Genomic DNA, 16,839 nt, shown 5'->3' with positions numbered 1-16,839 from the left:
AGACAGATGGAGCATAAGCTGGCTATAGAATAACTTATTCTGTAGCCATTTTTGAGTTACGATAATCATTATGCTAATTTATATGATTATAGTAACTTCTTACTAAGTGATTTACTATAATGTCATGATAAATATCCCCATGTGTTATAGTAACATAATTATCGTAAATATATATTGACATTATCATACACTAGTATATAGAATTATCGTAAATAGAGGTGGCTACACAGTAACTTATTTTGTAGCTGACTACTGAATATACTCTCTCTCTCTCTCTCTCTCTCTCTATATATATATATATATATATATATATATATATATATATATATATATATATATATATATATATATATATATCAAATTCCGATCAGAAAAGTGAAACGTATCTTCCTTAGTGAAGTAGAGCGTTTCAAAAATTCCGTGCATCGCCGGCTCTCACCAGTCCCGATGCAAGTAGACTAGGACATGTGCGTTACCGAGCATGGCTTAAAAGGCTTTTCGTGGTGCATTCACTGCTCGAAACGGGTCCTTCCTCTATCGAATTATATATATATATATATATATATATATATATATATATATATATATATATATATATATATATATAAATGGATTTAGTTATGCAATTTTTGTCTTGGCAGTAGGCTCCAGCCAAATTAGCAGCTCTGCTTTCTCGATCTAACTGTAACTGTACCCGGTGCAAAGACTGGTAATATCACCATCACACATCTATTATCTACAATACACACTCCGTTCTGCTATTTATGAAGTCATATGTCCTCTCAAATTGCCTGAACTTAATTACTGAATGGAAAACCCCCATTCTTATCTTATAAGTAATAAGTAATATATCACACTCCTACCATGTAGAGCCTGCACGTATGATCACCAATAACACAATGCATGTGACTATTATATTTATGCTATTTGATACAATTACCCCTTGTGTCTTGTAAAAATTTTGGCTCGTCTGTTTAATCTTTGTTAATTAATTCCCATGCTTGTATCCAGGACATCTGGCACCACATACATTCACTAGTGCCAATCCGTGATGCTGCCCGTGCCGCTTGCACGTCTCATGCCTTTCTACGTTCTTGGAGATGCCGTCCCAATCTCATCTTGAATAGGCACACGTTAATCTCAAAAAAACATGGATATGAAGTGAACTTCAGCGACATAATTGATCACATTCTAAGAAAACACTCAGGCATCGGTGTGAAGATATTGGTTATCCAATTATCAGCTGGTTTTGGCACCTATTTCTTTGACCGTTGGCTTAAGAATATTGTCAAGCCAACGACTGAAGAACTCACTGTGATACCACGTGTGTTATGGCAAGTGGAGCCGGACCAGGGGCCCATGTGGTACTGTAGCGCGTGAACATAACAGCATGAACAGTACCAGATTAGATTAGATTGGTTTGGTTTGTTAGGAAAGGAATAAGATAGATTGATTCGATTAGGATGTTTCCTTAGGGGTCAAGTCAGTCATCTCTATAAAAGAGAACCCTGTATCAGTTATAATCAAGCAAGAAGCAACAATTAAGTTGCTGGCTTCCCCTGAGAGCTAGCCGCCCCTGCCCTCTCTCCCTTGCGTGAACAGTACCCCCACGGGGGTACTGTAGCTCTCCCTCAACTCTCTCCTAGCCAGGATTGAGAGGGAGAGAGTTGAGGGAGAGCCATAGTACCCGCGGGGGGTACTGTTCATGCGAGGGAGAGAGGGCAGGGACGGCGGGCTCCCAGGGGAAGCCAGCAACTTAATTGTTGCTTCTTGCTTGATTATAACTGATATAGGGTTCTCTTTTATAGAGACGACTGACTTGACCCCTAAGAAAAATCCTAATCGAATCAATCTATTTTATTCCTTTCCTAACAAACCAAACCAATCTAATCTAATACGGTATTGTTCACGCTGTTATGTTCACGCGCTACAGTACCGCATGGGCCCCTGGTCCGGCTCCACTTGCCATAACACTACTCCGCCCCTCCAAGACGGCTCGTCCTCGAGCTGTGGCGATTGCTGGAGCAGAAGACCTTGCAGTCTAGAGAAGATCGCCATGGCAGCTCTGCTCAAGGAGTCCTATGTTGCAGTTGTAATCGAGGCAGAAGACATATGGCTCCCCAAAATCAACTCCGTCCCATGGGATCTGCTTCTGTAGTGGTGCACGATCCATACCTTCTTCCTCGAGGTGCCAAACTTGGCTGTGCCATCTAATCTGCCTGGAATCGAATTCGCCTGGCTCGAATCCATGGAGCGCCTACACATGGAGTCGATGGTGCCCTCCACGAGCAGCCACCCCCGCTATGGGTGCAGCAGAGCGGGGCTGTGCTGGAGGCGTACTCCAAGCGACCGATGGAGCTTTGAAGGCCTGCTGCTGAGCCGGCGGAGAATAAGCGCATGCAAACAGCCATGGCCCTACTCGAGGGATCGGTGCTGCGGCTTGTAGAGGCAGCGACAAAGGCACCATGTCCGCCAATGTCGGTGCATGGATGATCGCCTGCATTGGTGACACTAGTGCCGGCGGGGTTGTTGGCGAAGCTGGTGATGAGACTGCCGGAGTTGTGGCAGCCGGGGCCTTCATTGGTGATGTGACCATGGAGGGGGAAGAGGAGCGCAACGACGTAGCTGACACTGTCGTTGTTGGTGATGGCGCCGATGCAGCAAGTGGCGTAGCAGTGTGGAACTGCACTGGCAGCACTACGGCTGCTGATGGTGCTGCTGGCGATGTCGTTAAGGACGGCGGTGCAGCAACCACAGCGGAATCGATCCGATCCGATTCGGCGAAGTGGACGGCCGCTGGTGCCTCGTCGAAGCCGCGCAACTGGTTGTAGTCGGTGATCTGCATGAGCTCCTCCATGTGCAAGGTGTGCTCGAGAGTCTCGTCGGCGACGGTGGCATCGACAAGATCATGATGATCTATGCCATCCACAGCCACGGACCCCTTGCTGCAGCACAGGGTCCTCCACCACGGCTGCGGCTGGGGTGCATAGGGCCCGACGAGGAAGGCCTTGATGTCCGCCATGGCCTGCCCTAACTCCAAGATTGCGGCCGTCATCTGCTCCGGGGTGAGGATGAGGGCGGCGGGAGACGACGGTGCCGGGGCAGAGGGCACGATCACCCCTGAGGACGCCAGCGCACCCAATGCCGGTGCGCCTGATGTGTGGGGCAGCAGTGCCGACGAAGACGCTGGTGGCGGCGGGTGGGTGTGCGGTGGCGGCGGGTGGGAAGAACTCGGTAGAGGGCTGGACATGATCGAACCAGAGATCTCTGATACCAGATTGATAGGACTTGATGCCCTACCAGCTAGGATTGAGAGGGAGAGAGTTGAGGGAGAGCTACAGTACCCATAGGGGGTACTGTTCATGCGAGGGAGGGAGGGCAGGGATGGCTGGCTCCCAGGGGAAGCCAGCAACTTAATTGTTGCTTCTTGCTTGATTATAACTGATACATGGTTCTCTTTTATAGAGATGACTGACTTGACCCCTAAAGAAACATCCTAATCGAATTAATCAATCTTATTCCTTTCCTAACAAACCAAACCAATCTAATGTAATCTAATCTGGTACTGTTCACGGTGTTATGTTCATGCGCTACAGTACCACATGGGCCCTGGTCCGGCTCCACTTGCCATAACAACGTGGCACTGTTTGGACACTAGAGTACAGTTCCCATGCTCAGTTTTATCCAGCACAAGGGCTGGTAACTCAATTCGCTATCTTAAGCTTGGCTTCTGCGTCTTTCACCCGACCGCAGAGCTTGGCCCCTTGAGAAACCTAGCAATTCTGAGCCTGCATCATGTAAATGTTACCGACGATGAGGTGGAGGGCTTTCTTTCAAGGTGTCATGCTTTGGAGCAGCTGAACGTCAAAGATTGCGTGAGGATAATTTGCCTGAAGATACCTCGCGCGCTGCAAAAGCTTAGCAGCCTGACGGTTTCTAAATGCTGTTGGCTGCGAGTGATAGAGAGCAAAGCTGCAAACCTCTCTAGTTTACACTTCAACGGAAATATGTAAAGCTCTCACTTGCAGGCAACATGCAAATGAAGAGATTAAGCATAGCACGGAATCTCTATTTTGCTCGTTTTGAGTTTCCATCCATTGTGCCAAATCTTGAGACCCTTCATATAATCTCAAGTACCGAGGTATGTATTTATTTCTAAAACATACATAATGTGTATTTATGCATGCATATTAAGGTACGTAGAAAGAAAGTAGTAGCCGTACCTTGTTTACAATTAATCTGAGATTTATTTGACATATATATGTTGTGCAGTTTGGCAACACACCAGTGCTGCCTACAAAATTCCTCCACCTCAAGCACCTCGTCATTGATATTCCATCAGGAGATTCCTTGCCCCTGTCCTACGATTATCTTTCTCTAGTTTCTTTCCTTGACGCGTCTCCCTCCTTGGAGACACTGATCTTGAATGTAAGGCGCTGTTGGTTCACTGCATGCGTCCTGCTGCAAACATGCATGCATACACATCTAATGACTCGATTTATTTCTTTACATTAGGTGGCTCTGAAATTTATGCAGCAGAAATCGGTTTTTGAAGATTCCTATGGTCTGAGGCAGATGCCGGAACGCCGCCATTGCTGACTCAAGAATGTGAAGATGACAGGCTTCGACTCTGCAAAGAGCTTGGTTGAACTAACATGCTACATTCTCGAGAACGTGGTGTCACTCGAGTGTCTTACATTGGACACCCTTGATGGTTTTAGTTGTCCTGAAAGTTCAAGGGAATGCCACGCCATGATGATGATCAAGAGTAGTGTTCTCTTCAGGGAGCTGTGCAGCCGGTGCCATGCCGTAGGAGAGGACAATGGGCGTCATACATAAGTCACTGTTATCTCACAAAGTATCTTCTTATTACCTTTTCTAGTTTTAGATAGATGAACTGTGCTTGGATAAGCTATTAGATGAACATGCTTTGTTTCATGAATTTTTAGTTGTTACCCTGATGAATCACATGTAGGGCTTATGCGGATTTTTTTTGTAGGGGTTAGTAGTAATCAGTATGTTGATTTCATGCCATACTTATAAATGTTTATTTGTGTATGTACTCTACCATAAAATGTGCTGCACCATGCCACCAAGGAGTCATTCTGCATACTGCTTCCCATTATTGGTTTTAGAAAAAATGTTGTGTTTCTTGGTTTGGTACTTGGGTGGGTACATTTGGGGTGTGTTTGGTTCACTTCCTCACTAAACCTGGCTAGCAAAACTAAGCCTGGGCAACTTTAGCCTGGCTTGTGCAATACAAGATGCACTTATTTGGTTGCATTCCCTGCTCAAGCCTGGGTTAGAAATGGCATGTTTGGTTGACTGCTTTTCTTTGCATACATCACCGTATCTTTCAGCTAGTATGGTTACCCCTTTGGTGCATTTTGTCAAACACTTGGTAGGCATCATCTGTGGTTGCGTCGAGGTTGCTCCCATGGCCGTGGCCGGTGGAGGTGGAGCTGCGCCCCGTTGCCGGCGGTGGAGCTCCCATGTCCGCCCATGGTGGCTGGCGACGCTCGCGCGGTGAAGCTCCCATGGCCGCCCATGCTTGCGATGCTCCTCCTCCGGCCCCTCGCCTTGGACGTGGCCGCAGCACCTCTGCTCCCTTGCCATGGAAGCAGTGCTCCTCGCCATGGCTGCTCCACTCGACTACTGCTGCTGCTTGCCATGGCCGCGCGAGATGCTTAGCCTTCGTCGCCGGCACCGTCCGCCATGACCGCCGCGACCTCCTCGCCGTGGCCAACCCGCGACGAAGCGCCAGATCCCGCCTGAGGAGCTCGTGGGCCAGATCCTTCGCCGGCGTGCGAGGTGGTGGAGGCGCACCAGCGGTCGGGCTCCTCCTCTCGGTCGCGCCTCCTAGGGAGCACACCACCGCCGGGGGTGAAGGCGACCTCACCGGGGCAAAGGCGAGGTGGAGGGCGACGACCGGTGGTTGGAAGTGAGGTGGAGCGAGGTGCGAGCGCGAGCGCGGCGAGGTAGAAGATGGAGAGGAGGGGAGGGGAATCGGGACGGCTCCTGTGCAAGCCAGGCTCCACGGGAACGATGGGAACGAGCGTTTCCAGCAAGCTTGGCTATCCCCCCCTCATGGGAGGTGCATTATGAAAGCCTGACCAGGGGTGAAGTCAGGGAGCCAAACACACCCTTGATGATTTGAGGCTACATTTAATTTGTTAACCAAAGACATGAAACATATAGTGATGAATCCATGTCATAGTTCTAACTTATAAGTAAGCAAACTAGCTAGATTGCTGTGAGCTTTGAAACTGAATTAGACACAGAAAGGTTACACCTGACCTGAAAATAACTAGCACATGCCTATCTGGACGCTGGAGTAGATTGATTTACTGCTGCAGCACTCTGCGTGGTTTCCTGTTCAGCGAGTTTATAAGAGGGAGTCATGGAGAGTTGAGTGAGTTGCAATCTGGGAATGAGGTTGTAGTACAAAGTTGTAATAACAAAGACCGATAGCCTGTTCGCTTGCTCGTATACGATCATGGATTATAAGCTAAAATATTATTTTTCTCTCACGCCAAACCAGCCAGCAATAAATAATCCGCGATCTGTTTACGACCAAACATGCTGCTGCGAGAGTACGAGCATCGTAGCAGCATGTAGGGCAGAGTTTATTTATTCACCGGACACTGGTACAGTGTACATGAGGTGATGCCATGGGCACAGCAGCAACTTTTTATCTCAAGCTTGACTAAGTAGTTAGCAGTGCATATTGTACTAGTAGTACAATGCATGGGCACACACAGACGGTTCGGTCTTTTATTTCCGCTTCTTGTTGTGTCCGCCCGGGGCCACTACTTCAATTGTTATCGTTTGACTGCACGACTCGGCTGCAACCTTTAGATTAGTGAATCTTTTTTGAAAGGTTAAAAGGAGGGTATAGTTAATCTGTTTTTATTTTCTTCGAAACTAGTGCCCTCTTCCTATGTGTGCCTCCAAAAAGGGAAGGTGAGGGGCTTACTTAGAGACGGGTAGATAGACTAGACCAAGAAGAAGATAAGAAAGCGCGGATGTACCCTTATTATCGCAGTTACGAATCAAATATATAGCACGTAGTTGCAAGGCTTTCTAGCTATGTTTGCTTCCTCTTTTCCTTTCTGTTCCGGATGTCAAATGAGTTTAACTAAAGGAATGGCTCCTTGAATGAGACTAGCCGGCCAGTAAATAGAAATGGCCACGCCCATTGAAGCATAAGGATACCAAAGATTGAAACCCTACAACCTAGCTACTTGACTACTCCGTACTTGAGAAGGGGTTTCCTACTTGGTTGCCTACTTGGGTAAAAAAAAAAAAGAAATTTCGGAAATTACTGAGTATTACTCGATACCAGAGTTCAAAACGATTTTAGTAAAAAAAACATTCAGGAATTCATAGTCATCTTTCATTGTCTCCCCTCCTATCCCTTCAGAAGCTCATCCATCTACTACTACTGAGGTCCTGACAGTTGACCAAGCATCATCTCCATTTGAGAAGAACAATAAAGAAATAGTTTGAGATTGGGGTTTTCTCTACTGCTTATTTCCGAAAATGAGTGTGAGTACCACCGCACCCCTGGTTTCTACTACTATTGAACCTTTTACATTTGTTGCACCAGTAGTGCTAGATATCAAGATTACTGGTCAGAAATATCGAGAGTTAGATTATTATTGTGTAACAATTCTTCATACTGTTGGCCTTGCCACACATCTTATCTTACATATCCTCCACCAAATATAACGCTACTGATAAAGGTTCAAAAGATTGGAGGATCGTTGATAGTCGTGTAATGGTGTAGTTCTGGCCAAGAGTGGAGCATGCAACTACAACCAAAGCAATGTGGAATTTATGAAAATAAAGATATCAACAAAGTAGTTTAGCTCCTCGGTATATTCCACTCCATCACTTTGAACAACAAACATGCATGTCAGTTGAACAATATATATAACGGATTAACGGTGCTTTCATTAAACTGTCGATCCGGCCAGTGAATTAGAGACTCAGTGGTATACCAAATTAAAGCCCCAACTTCTGCATGCATATAGATATATTGTGATGCTAGCTAGGGATGAGTACGAGTAATAACATAATACAATTTCAGTTGGCATATAGTCAGATTGTTAGCTTCTCTTAGTTTGTTGTTGTCTTTTTTCATGCATGTTAATTTTTCTCCGTTATTTCTTTCAGTCGTGGTTTTTCTTTCAGTCATCCTGGTTTTCCATTTTGCCCCTAGTGGTGTGCTTTTTCCGGGTCTTGTTTTTTCTTCTATCACTAGGTGGGCAAATGTCTGAAACGGGATGACTGAATTCTTGTATCTCTTTTTTTTCTTTTCTTTTTCTTCGTCTAATATAACGCCTGGCAAAGCTCTTGCTGCTCTTTCGAAAAAAAAGGGGCCGTCGTGAAGAGCTTTCAAAATCGAAGTGACGATGACGACTGATGAGGGAGTAAATGGTGGCACACCACCTACCGTGCACCGATGCTCACGATGCGGAGGACAGGTGGGGGGGGGGGGGGGGGGGGGGGGGGGGGGGGGGGGGGGGGGGGGTGGGGCGCACTAGTCCTCTAGCATATAGTTAATATACATGTTTTTTTTTGAGTGGAAGTTAATATACATGTATGTATATTGTTGTTTATTGGCTCCAAACGGCAAGCGTCTAGTGTGTAATTGAGGCCTAATAAGAAGCAGCCCATGTAATTGCTGCTGCTCCCTTCTGAATACGAAGGGTCAAGCCTTCTTGGCTTCCTTTGTTTCTCGCATGTTCGACTGCTCGTCTTCTCTTCTGCTTTGCCAGTTCACGGACTTCGGAACTTCGCCACGCTGGTACTGTCGGAGTGAGAGGCCGGACGTAAGACGCCGCGCCGTGCCACCGCGGCCACGACGGTGCCGCCACCGCTGTCCCAAATTGACACCACTGGGCGCGGCTGCCGACCTGCCGTCCAAATTGCCTCCTGTAGGTGTTGGTCAGGCCATCAGGCCACCAGAAGCAGCCGGTAATCCGTAATCCATAATCATACAGTGGTATTCTTTTATCTAGTAAATAACAGTTACTAGTATTTTTTAATCAAACTGCTCTTACCGGTACTCGTAGAACTAAATTTAGGATAATAGATATGTAATTTCTCTTTCAGTTAAGATTTGTGAAACATACATTACAACTATATATGTGATACAGTTTGGTATAGTTTACTTGTTTAGTCTTATACATGCCCCCCCCCCCCCCCCCCCCCCCCCCCCCCCCCCCCCCCCCCCCCACACACACACACACACACACACACAATTCCTGGTTCCGCGGGGGAGCGGACGGAAAACATGGCCTGGTGCGTGGAGCCGATGGAGTCATGGCCGTGCAGTGACTACTTAGCTCCTGCAGCACAGTCGAAAGGAAATGTACCAGCACTAGCTATATAATAGTCGAAAGGAAACGCACCAGCACTGCGCCAATATAACGCGCGCCGTCGGTGGCCGGCCCGCGTGTATAGTCTCGGTTCGGAATTGATGAGCTGCGCTAGTACTTGCTCTTGGTGCACAGTCGAAAGGAGATGCACATCTGCACCGGTAGGTCGGAGTAGCGGCCGGGTCATCAGGGCCCGCTCGCCACGATCACCTTGCGTCTCCTGTACTGGAACGGCAGCATGCATGCATGCAGGCTGCGTGCGCGCCCGAAATAGTTGTAGCAGACGGTCATGCACGCCGGCGCTGCCGCCACCTGCGTTCCAAACAGATCGACACACGGGCCGACGGCGGGCATTGGCAGTACATCATGCATGCATGCCTGCATGCCAGTACACCTCCTTTCGCCGCTGTGCCGCAAGAGCAAGTAGTAGTAACTGCATGCATGCACGGCCATCACTTCGATCCATCGGCCCCACCCTGCCGGCCATGATTCTCCGGCGCCGCGCTGGCCGGCCGGTCCCGCCGCGCGTCGCGTCGCCTCGCTCGCAGTCGCAGTCGCAGGCCAAAACGCCGTGGCGTGAGCGGTGCACGGCAGGTGGCCGGTGCGCCACCGTACAAATTTACTGCTCATCAGTCATCGCTGCATGCATGGCCACACCGTACCACCACGACACGTACGAGTACGACGACGACGACCGGCCGCGTGAACCAACGTGCAGGAGGGCCACACCGAGCCACATAACTCTCCATTCATCTCTTCTTCCCTTCACCTTCGTTCACCCATGCATGGCCGCGAGCCAGTGGCTTAGCTGCTAGCTCTGCCCGTCAGTAGCCTCGATCTGCAACCATTGTCCACATTTTGGACCGCCACCACCAAGCACTAGTGCGCTGCAGCTTTCAGCTATCTGACACGGCCGACGATGGCCGCCGCCGGCCTCCTCCAGCTACGGCTGCTGCTCCTCGCCGTGCTCGCGGTCACCGCTGCGGCCGGCGGAGTGGGGAGGGCGCCGGCGCTGTTCGTGTTCGGGGACTCGCTTATCGACAGCGGCAACAACAACAACCTGGCGTCGCTTGCCAAGGCCAACTACTTCCCCTACGGCATCGACTTCGCCGACGGCCCCACCGGCCGCTTCTGCAACGGCTACACCATCGTCGACGAGCTCGGTACGTACGGACGTGCGTCAGCGTGCGTGTGTTTGTATGCTAATATATGCACGTTCGTCTAGGATATGTTCTTCTTTGGGGAATTCCTTCCTTCTGAGCTTCTTGTTGCTGGCTAGCTCAGCCGTCATACACAAGTCAATTCTGCTTAATTTCTTTCGGACAAAAAAAAAAACTAAAAACAGTGTGCATTCTGCTGTATGTTTCTGACGACCAATTCTCATAAGTGCTTAGTTTCTGAAATAAAATGGGTAAAATTAACAGCTTGGTAAATTTTTTCCGCTGAAATCACTTTTTTCTGTTCTCAACTACTAGTATTAAAAACCCACTGCTCAAACTTCATCCCTCGAATTTAGGATAGATTTTGGGTGAAAATATGACGCTGATGTAGCGTCAAGACCAAGGCTAAAGTAGTTTTTTACAATTTTGAAATTTGGGAAATATTTATAAGTATTTGGGGTAAAGTATATCATATCCATTTATCGATCGCGTTTACTAATTAAAATTCAATCCCGTTGAGAACAAACTGTTTTAGTTTTTTTAATGCCATATATGCGTCCACCAGTAGAGAAGTGGGCAACAGTCCCGGTTGGAAACTGCCTTTCCCGGTTGCCTCAACCGAGAGTAAAGGTCCTCCTAGGCTAAAAAAATTAATACTTTTCACCCATGCAGCTCGCAGGATTCGAACCCAAGAGCTCATGCATGGCCTCGCGTGTACCTTTCTACCCCACTTACACAGCACATGTGACCTTAAGAGGGATGCTTTTCTTTTGAACTAGCCCATCGGAGAACCTTTAGTCCGGGTTGGTAACACCAACCGGATTAAATGGTCCTTTAGTCTGGGTTGGCAGCACCAACAATGACTAAATGGTCTATCTTTAGTCCGGGTTGGTGTTACCAACCGGGACTAAAGGTCAAGGCTCTTTAGTCTAGGTTGGTAATACCAACCAGGACTAATGTAGACCATTTAATCCGGGTTGGTGTTACCAATCGGGATTAAAGGTCCTTTGAAGCCTAGGAAATTTGGACCCAGGACTAATGGTCACATTAGTCCCGATCTAAAGCTAGCCGAGACTAATGTGTTGAACGGAAAGTCTGTTCTCTACTAGTGATATAAAGCTTTTTCATAATTGCTAATGTAGTATACTTTTTTTTCAAAGTAGGCATGGTTTCAGAAATTTGCAAATTAGCAAATGACTTTGAATAGTTTTAACAAAAGTTTTGTTGCACATAGAATTGTTTACAACCTAAATCAATTTATCACACAATGAATTAATGTTTTATTTGGCATGATTATTTTTTTTACTTTATTTTACGTACTATCTTTTCTTAGTCGTCATTTATACTTTATTTTACTTATGAAATTATTTAGCTTATAAATATTCCTCTGCACTAATGTTGGTCTCATGTTCTTAACGTACCATGCTGCCGAGTGATAATGTTGTTCCACCTCCAAAATAAAACAAGAAACATGAACAGTGTAGCTGGAGTCTTCTTGTCAGATTGAATTAACAAGCATTGAATTGACAATCACAGAGTAGGAATTCTTCTTCTTTTTTTGACAACAACAGAGTAGGACTTCTTTGTCAGATTGCTAGAGTACAATATCAGAAATCGCATTAATAATCTAGTGCTGCTAGTACGGAGGCAGTCTATAATTCAAGTCACTTCTATTTATGGAACACAACGTACAACTATCTCGACAGATCACTGAATCCTTGGTGCAGATGAAATGCCCTCTTGTGTTTGTCACTCATTTTTTGTTCAGTAGTTGAATGCGTGCATGACTTGTTTATGCAATAGGGGTAGAAATGACACAAAGTTTACTGAGTATCTAATCTAACTTGGACAAGAAAGGTCATGCCAAACTACGCCGAATTCAATCAATTTTAAATGACTTGATGATCACTGCAGTGCTGACAATTTTCTCCTTGAGTTGATAACCCCAATTTCTGCAAAAAAGGTGTTTAATTTTATATAATGCGTAAAGCAAGAGATTAATCTTACGTATAAATCATTTTTTACCTCAACTACCAAACCACATGCACATTACATTTTCTGCAGAAAAATGTGCTTACTTTTCTGTACAGTAATCATTTTTATCATCAACTAACAAACTGCACATATTTCATTTTCTACTCTCAAATATCAGTTCCGACCTTGAGTTGAATTTAGAGTGGTTTCCTAGATGAAGTGGCGCTGATGTTGTGACACAATCAAGGTTCAAATAGTTATTAAGGCCCTGTTTGGTTGGGCTTTTGGCTTTGGCTTTTGGCCCCAAAAGCCAAAAGCCCAACCAAAGGGGCTGCTTTTGGAGGGTGCTTTTTCAGAAGCAGCTGCTTTTCCGTAGTTCATTTTTGAAAGCTGGTTTGACCCTGCTTTTGGCTTTTGGCTTTCTGCTTTTCGAAATTAGTGGAATAAAAAGCTCTTCCATAGTTGTTTCAAGAGAGATAAAGATAAAAGGTATATTTTATACTTGTTTAACCAAACAGCTTTCAGCTTTTCTACAGCTCACAGCAGCTTTTCCACAGCTCACAGCCCACAGCAGCTTTTTCCCACAGCCACAGCTCAACCAAACAGGGCCTAAAATTTAAAAAACTTTGGGAAAATGGCTTGGTCTATGGAGATTCTGTAACCTAAATCTATTTTATACATTTGAAGTAAACTGTATATAACTCCATTCTCTTGAGAACACAATGTTTTAGTTTGGAAAACCCATATATGCATATAAATAATTTTTCAAAGTAGGCATGGTTTACTTTGAAAATGTTCTCTTTCTTTTAGAAGTGGAGGGTTACTCTTAGTGGTCAATATATAATAAATAAAAGACAAAGTATTTTGAAAATTACAGGCCAATGTTTAATTTAAAAATTAGCAAATGACTTTGAACAATTACAGAAAAAGTTTATGTGCACACAGAATTATTTTAAACCTAAATCAATTTAATATGCACTGAATTAATTTAAAATTAGCATGATTAACATAAAATGTGATGAAGTCCATCTGGCCCACCCTCAACTCAAAAACCATAAATCTTACATCCCTCAACTTAAAAAAAGGGACAAATGACCCCCTAAACTAGTTTAAAGTAATTTTGAGTCATGTTGTTCTTTCTAATTAAAAAATAGACCCTTTATAAACACTAGATAAGGTTTTAAACCACAAAAAAGATCTTCAATCTTGCAAAAAAAACCCAAGAAAAATCCTAGAGGTATATTACAAGAAACACCCAAACAATATATAGAGCTCATGAAATTATCTATGAAAGCTTCCAAAAATTGAATTGAGCTCTAGAAAATGAAGAAATATCTAGAAAAATCTAGAATGGTCTTGAAACATTCTGATTGAAGTATAAACACATTTTCAAAACTTTTCACAACAAAAACATGAGATGCAACTAGCATGAATGCAACCAACATTACTCTATATTGCATTCATGCTGGTTGCATCTAATTTTTTTGTTGCAGAAAAATGTGCTTACTTTTCTGCACAGAAATCATTTTTACCCTCAACTACCAAAACACACACATATTTCATTTTCTACTCTCAGATATCAGTTCCCGACCTTGCGTTGAATTTAGAGTGGTTTCTAGATGAAAGTGTGGCGCTTGATGTTGTGACATGACCAAGGCTGAACTTCAGGAAATTTGCTTAATAACATTTTTACCTCTCGCTTTTTCTATGGAGATTCTGTAACCAAAATCTGTTTTACACATTTGAAGTAAACTATATATAGAATTCCATTATCTTGAGAACACACTTTTCAATTTTGAAAACCCATATATGCATATGAGTAATTTTTTCAAGGTAGCCATGGTTTACTTTGAAGTTGTTCTCTTTCTTATAGAAGTGAAGGGTTATCCTATGGGTTAATATATAATAAATAAAAGTGAACAAAGTATTTTGAAAAATACAAGCCAATGTTTAATTTAAAAATTGGCAAATGATTTTGAACAATTACATAAAAAAGTTTATTTGGACATAGAATTATTTCAAACCTAAAGCAATTTAATATCCGGTGACTTAATTTTAAATTAGCATGATGAAAATAAAAGGTGAAATCCATTTGACCTACCTCCAAACTTGTCACTGGAAAACCACCCTCAACTCAAAAACCATAAACCTTACATCCCCAACTTTCAAAAAAGGGACAATAGAATTGAGCTCATGAAATTATCTATCGAAGCTTCAAGAAATAGAATTGAGCTCTAGAAAATGAAGAAATATCTAGAGAGAATCTAGAAATATCTTGAAACATTCTACTTAAGTATAAACACGTTTTGCAAACTTTTCACAACAAAAATATGAGATGCAACTAGCATGAATGCTACCAGCATTACTCTCTGTTGCATTCATGTTGGTTGCATCTAATGATTTTGTTGTGGAAAGTTTTCAAAATGTGTTTACACATTAATTAGAAAGTTTTGAGATTATTCCTTTTTTTTTTACATTTTCTATTTTTCTAAAGCTTAATCCAATTTCTGGAATCTTCAAGAGATAACTTAACAGGCTCCAAATATTTTTTTAGTATCTATTGTCCTAATATATCTAGGATTTTTTTAAGATACTTTCATGGTTTAGAAACCTTATATAGTGTTTATCAGATTTGTTTTTTAATTAGTGACTCAACACACCGTTAAAACCACTTTTAGCTTTGTGGGTTTAGTTTGTCTGGTTTTGAAAGTTGAATGATGTAAGCGTTTGTGGTTTTGAGTTGATAGGGTTAGACTAGCAACAAGTTCAAGGGGTCAAATGGACTTCAGTTAAATAAAATGACAAGGAGTTGATTTATCACCTATAATATTAGTAATCTAACTAAGCTAGGACACAAGTTCCTGCCGAACCATGTTGACTTCAATTAATCTGACAAGCAAATCGAATAGTTGGTTCACGTTCACAATCTCAGTGTTGTTTAAGATCATTGCACTATTTCTTTTTATGACTGCACTATTGCTCAATAAAGTGTCATTGTGTTCTATGTTTAATTTTGCAGCTGAGCTGCTTGGGCTACCCCTAGTGCCACCCTACTCGGAAGCCTCATCCGTGCAGCAAGTCCTGCAGGGCACCAACTACGCCTCTGCCGCCGCCGGGATCCTCGACGACAGTGGCGGCAACTTTGTAAGCAACCATGGCAGCCATGCATGTGTTCATAACCAACAAATGACCAAACAACACAACTTCACAAATTGCAATAATGCAGGTTGGAAGGATCCCATTCAACCAGCAGATCCAGAACTTCGAGTCAACAGTGGCACAGATCACCAGCGCAGTGGGCGCATCAGCGGCAACGGACTTGGTGTCACGTTCCATCCTGTTCGTGGGGATGGGCAGCAACGACTACCTCAACAACTACCTGATGCCCAACTACGACACGCGGCGCCGGTACAGCCCGCAGCAGTTCGCCGACCTCCTGGCCCGGCAGCTCGCCGCGCAGCTCACCAGACTGTACAACGCCGGCGGCCGGAGGTTCGTGGTGGCCGGCGTGGGGTCGATGGGGTGCATCCCGAGCGTGCTGGCGCAGAGCGTCGCGGGGCGGTGCTCGCAGGAGGTGGACGACCTCGTGCTGCCCTTCAACGCCAACGTGCGGGCATTGCTCGACGGCCTCAACGCCGGCGGCGGCGCTGCTGGTGGTGGTCTCCCTGGTGCCCGGCTCACGTACCTCGACAACTTCCGGATTTTCAGGGCCATCCTCGGCGACCCGGCTGCGTTCGGGTTCAGCGTCGTCGACCGCGGCTGCTGCGGCATCGGCAGGAACCGTGGGCAGGTCACTTGCTTGCCCTTCATGCCGCCGTGCGACGACAGGGAGCGCTATGTGTTCTGGGATGCCTACCACCCCACGGCGGCCGTCAACGTCATCATTGCCAGGCTGGCGTTCCATGGTGGCGCGGACGTCGTCTCCCCCGTCAACGTCCGGCAGCTCGCCGGCCTCTGAGAAGGGATGATCGGAGCTGACGTAGTAGTATAACTTCGTGGTCTGCTCCTTAAGTCCTTAGTCCTTATTATATATAGAACAAACTAAATTTGTGATATTACCCAATGTAGGAATAAAATCCTGCTAATAAACGCATGGTGTGATGAAGATGAACTGTACGTCCTGTAGATCTATGATTCCTTCGCTCTAGTGTGTTGAGTTTGTTTGTTTCAATCATGCATGTACGTATGTAATAAACTAATCCAAATCATGGACTAGTGATCCAGATTTAAAATCGTACGCGGATGCTGGACCATGCATGCACACATACAGAGCTTACATGCGCACCATGCATGAGCCGGCCATCACTAGAGCCAACACC

At 45.1% G+C, this 16,839-nt stretch overlaps 1 protein-coding gene and 1 pseudogene across 1 annotated transcript; both read left to right on the top strand.

The window, feature by feature from the left end:
- Positions 1-3,020: 3,020 nt before the first annotated feature.
- LOC136469283 (uncharacterized) lies at positions 3,021-6,050 on the top strand (annotated as a pseudogene).
- A 4,101-nt stretch (positions 6,051-10,151) lies between these two features.
- Positions 10,152-16,625, top strand: LOC136472422 (GDSL esterase/lipase At1g71691-like). The gene is made up of 3 exons (XM_066470131.1): positions 10,152-10,549; positions 15,540-15,664; positions 15,747-16,625. Exons 1-3 carry the CDS (start codon positions 10,306-10,308, stop codon positions 16,476-16,478), a joined length of 1,101 nt encoding a protein of 366 aa, XP_066326228.1. The 5' UTR covers positions 10,152-10,305; the 3' UTR covers positions 16,479-16,625.
- Positions 16,626-16,839: the final 214 nt, after the last annotated feature.

Source organism: Miscanthus floridulus, chromosome 8 (assembly GCF_019320115.1).
Source record: "Miscanthus floridulus cultivar M001 chromosome 8, ASM1932011v1, whole genome shotgun sequence".
In the NCBI taxonomy this organism is placed as follows: Eukaryota; Viridiplantae; Streptophyta; class Magnoliopsida; order Poales; family Poaceae; genus Miscanthus; species Miscanthus floridulus.
The sequence above is the reverse complement of the archived record's forward strand: the minus strand, read 5'-3'. Positions and strand labels throughout refer to the sequence as shown.

What these genes read in the sequence shown, in the direction of transcription:
- LOC136472422 (XM_066470131.1), top strand. Translation starts at nt 10,306, where the DNA reads ATGGCCGCCGCCGGCCTCCTCCAGCTACGGCTGCTGCTCCTCGCCGTG. An exon ending in CACCATCGTCGACGAGCTCG is followed by an intron (nt 10,550 to 15,539) that starts GTACGTACGGAC and finishes TTAATTTTGCAG; the next exon opens with CTGAGCTGCTTGGGCTACCC. An exon ending in ACGACAGTGGCGGCAACTTT is followed by an intron (nt 15,665 to 15,746) that starts GTAAGCAACCAT and finishes GCAATAATGCAG; the next exon opens with GTTGGAAGGATCCCATTCAA.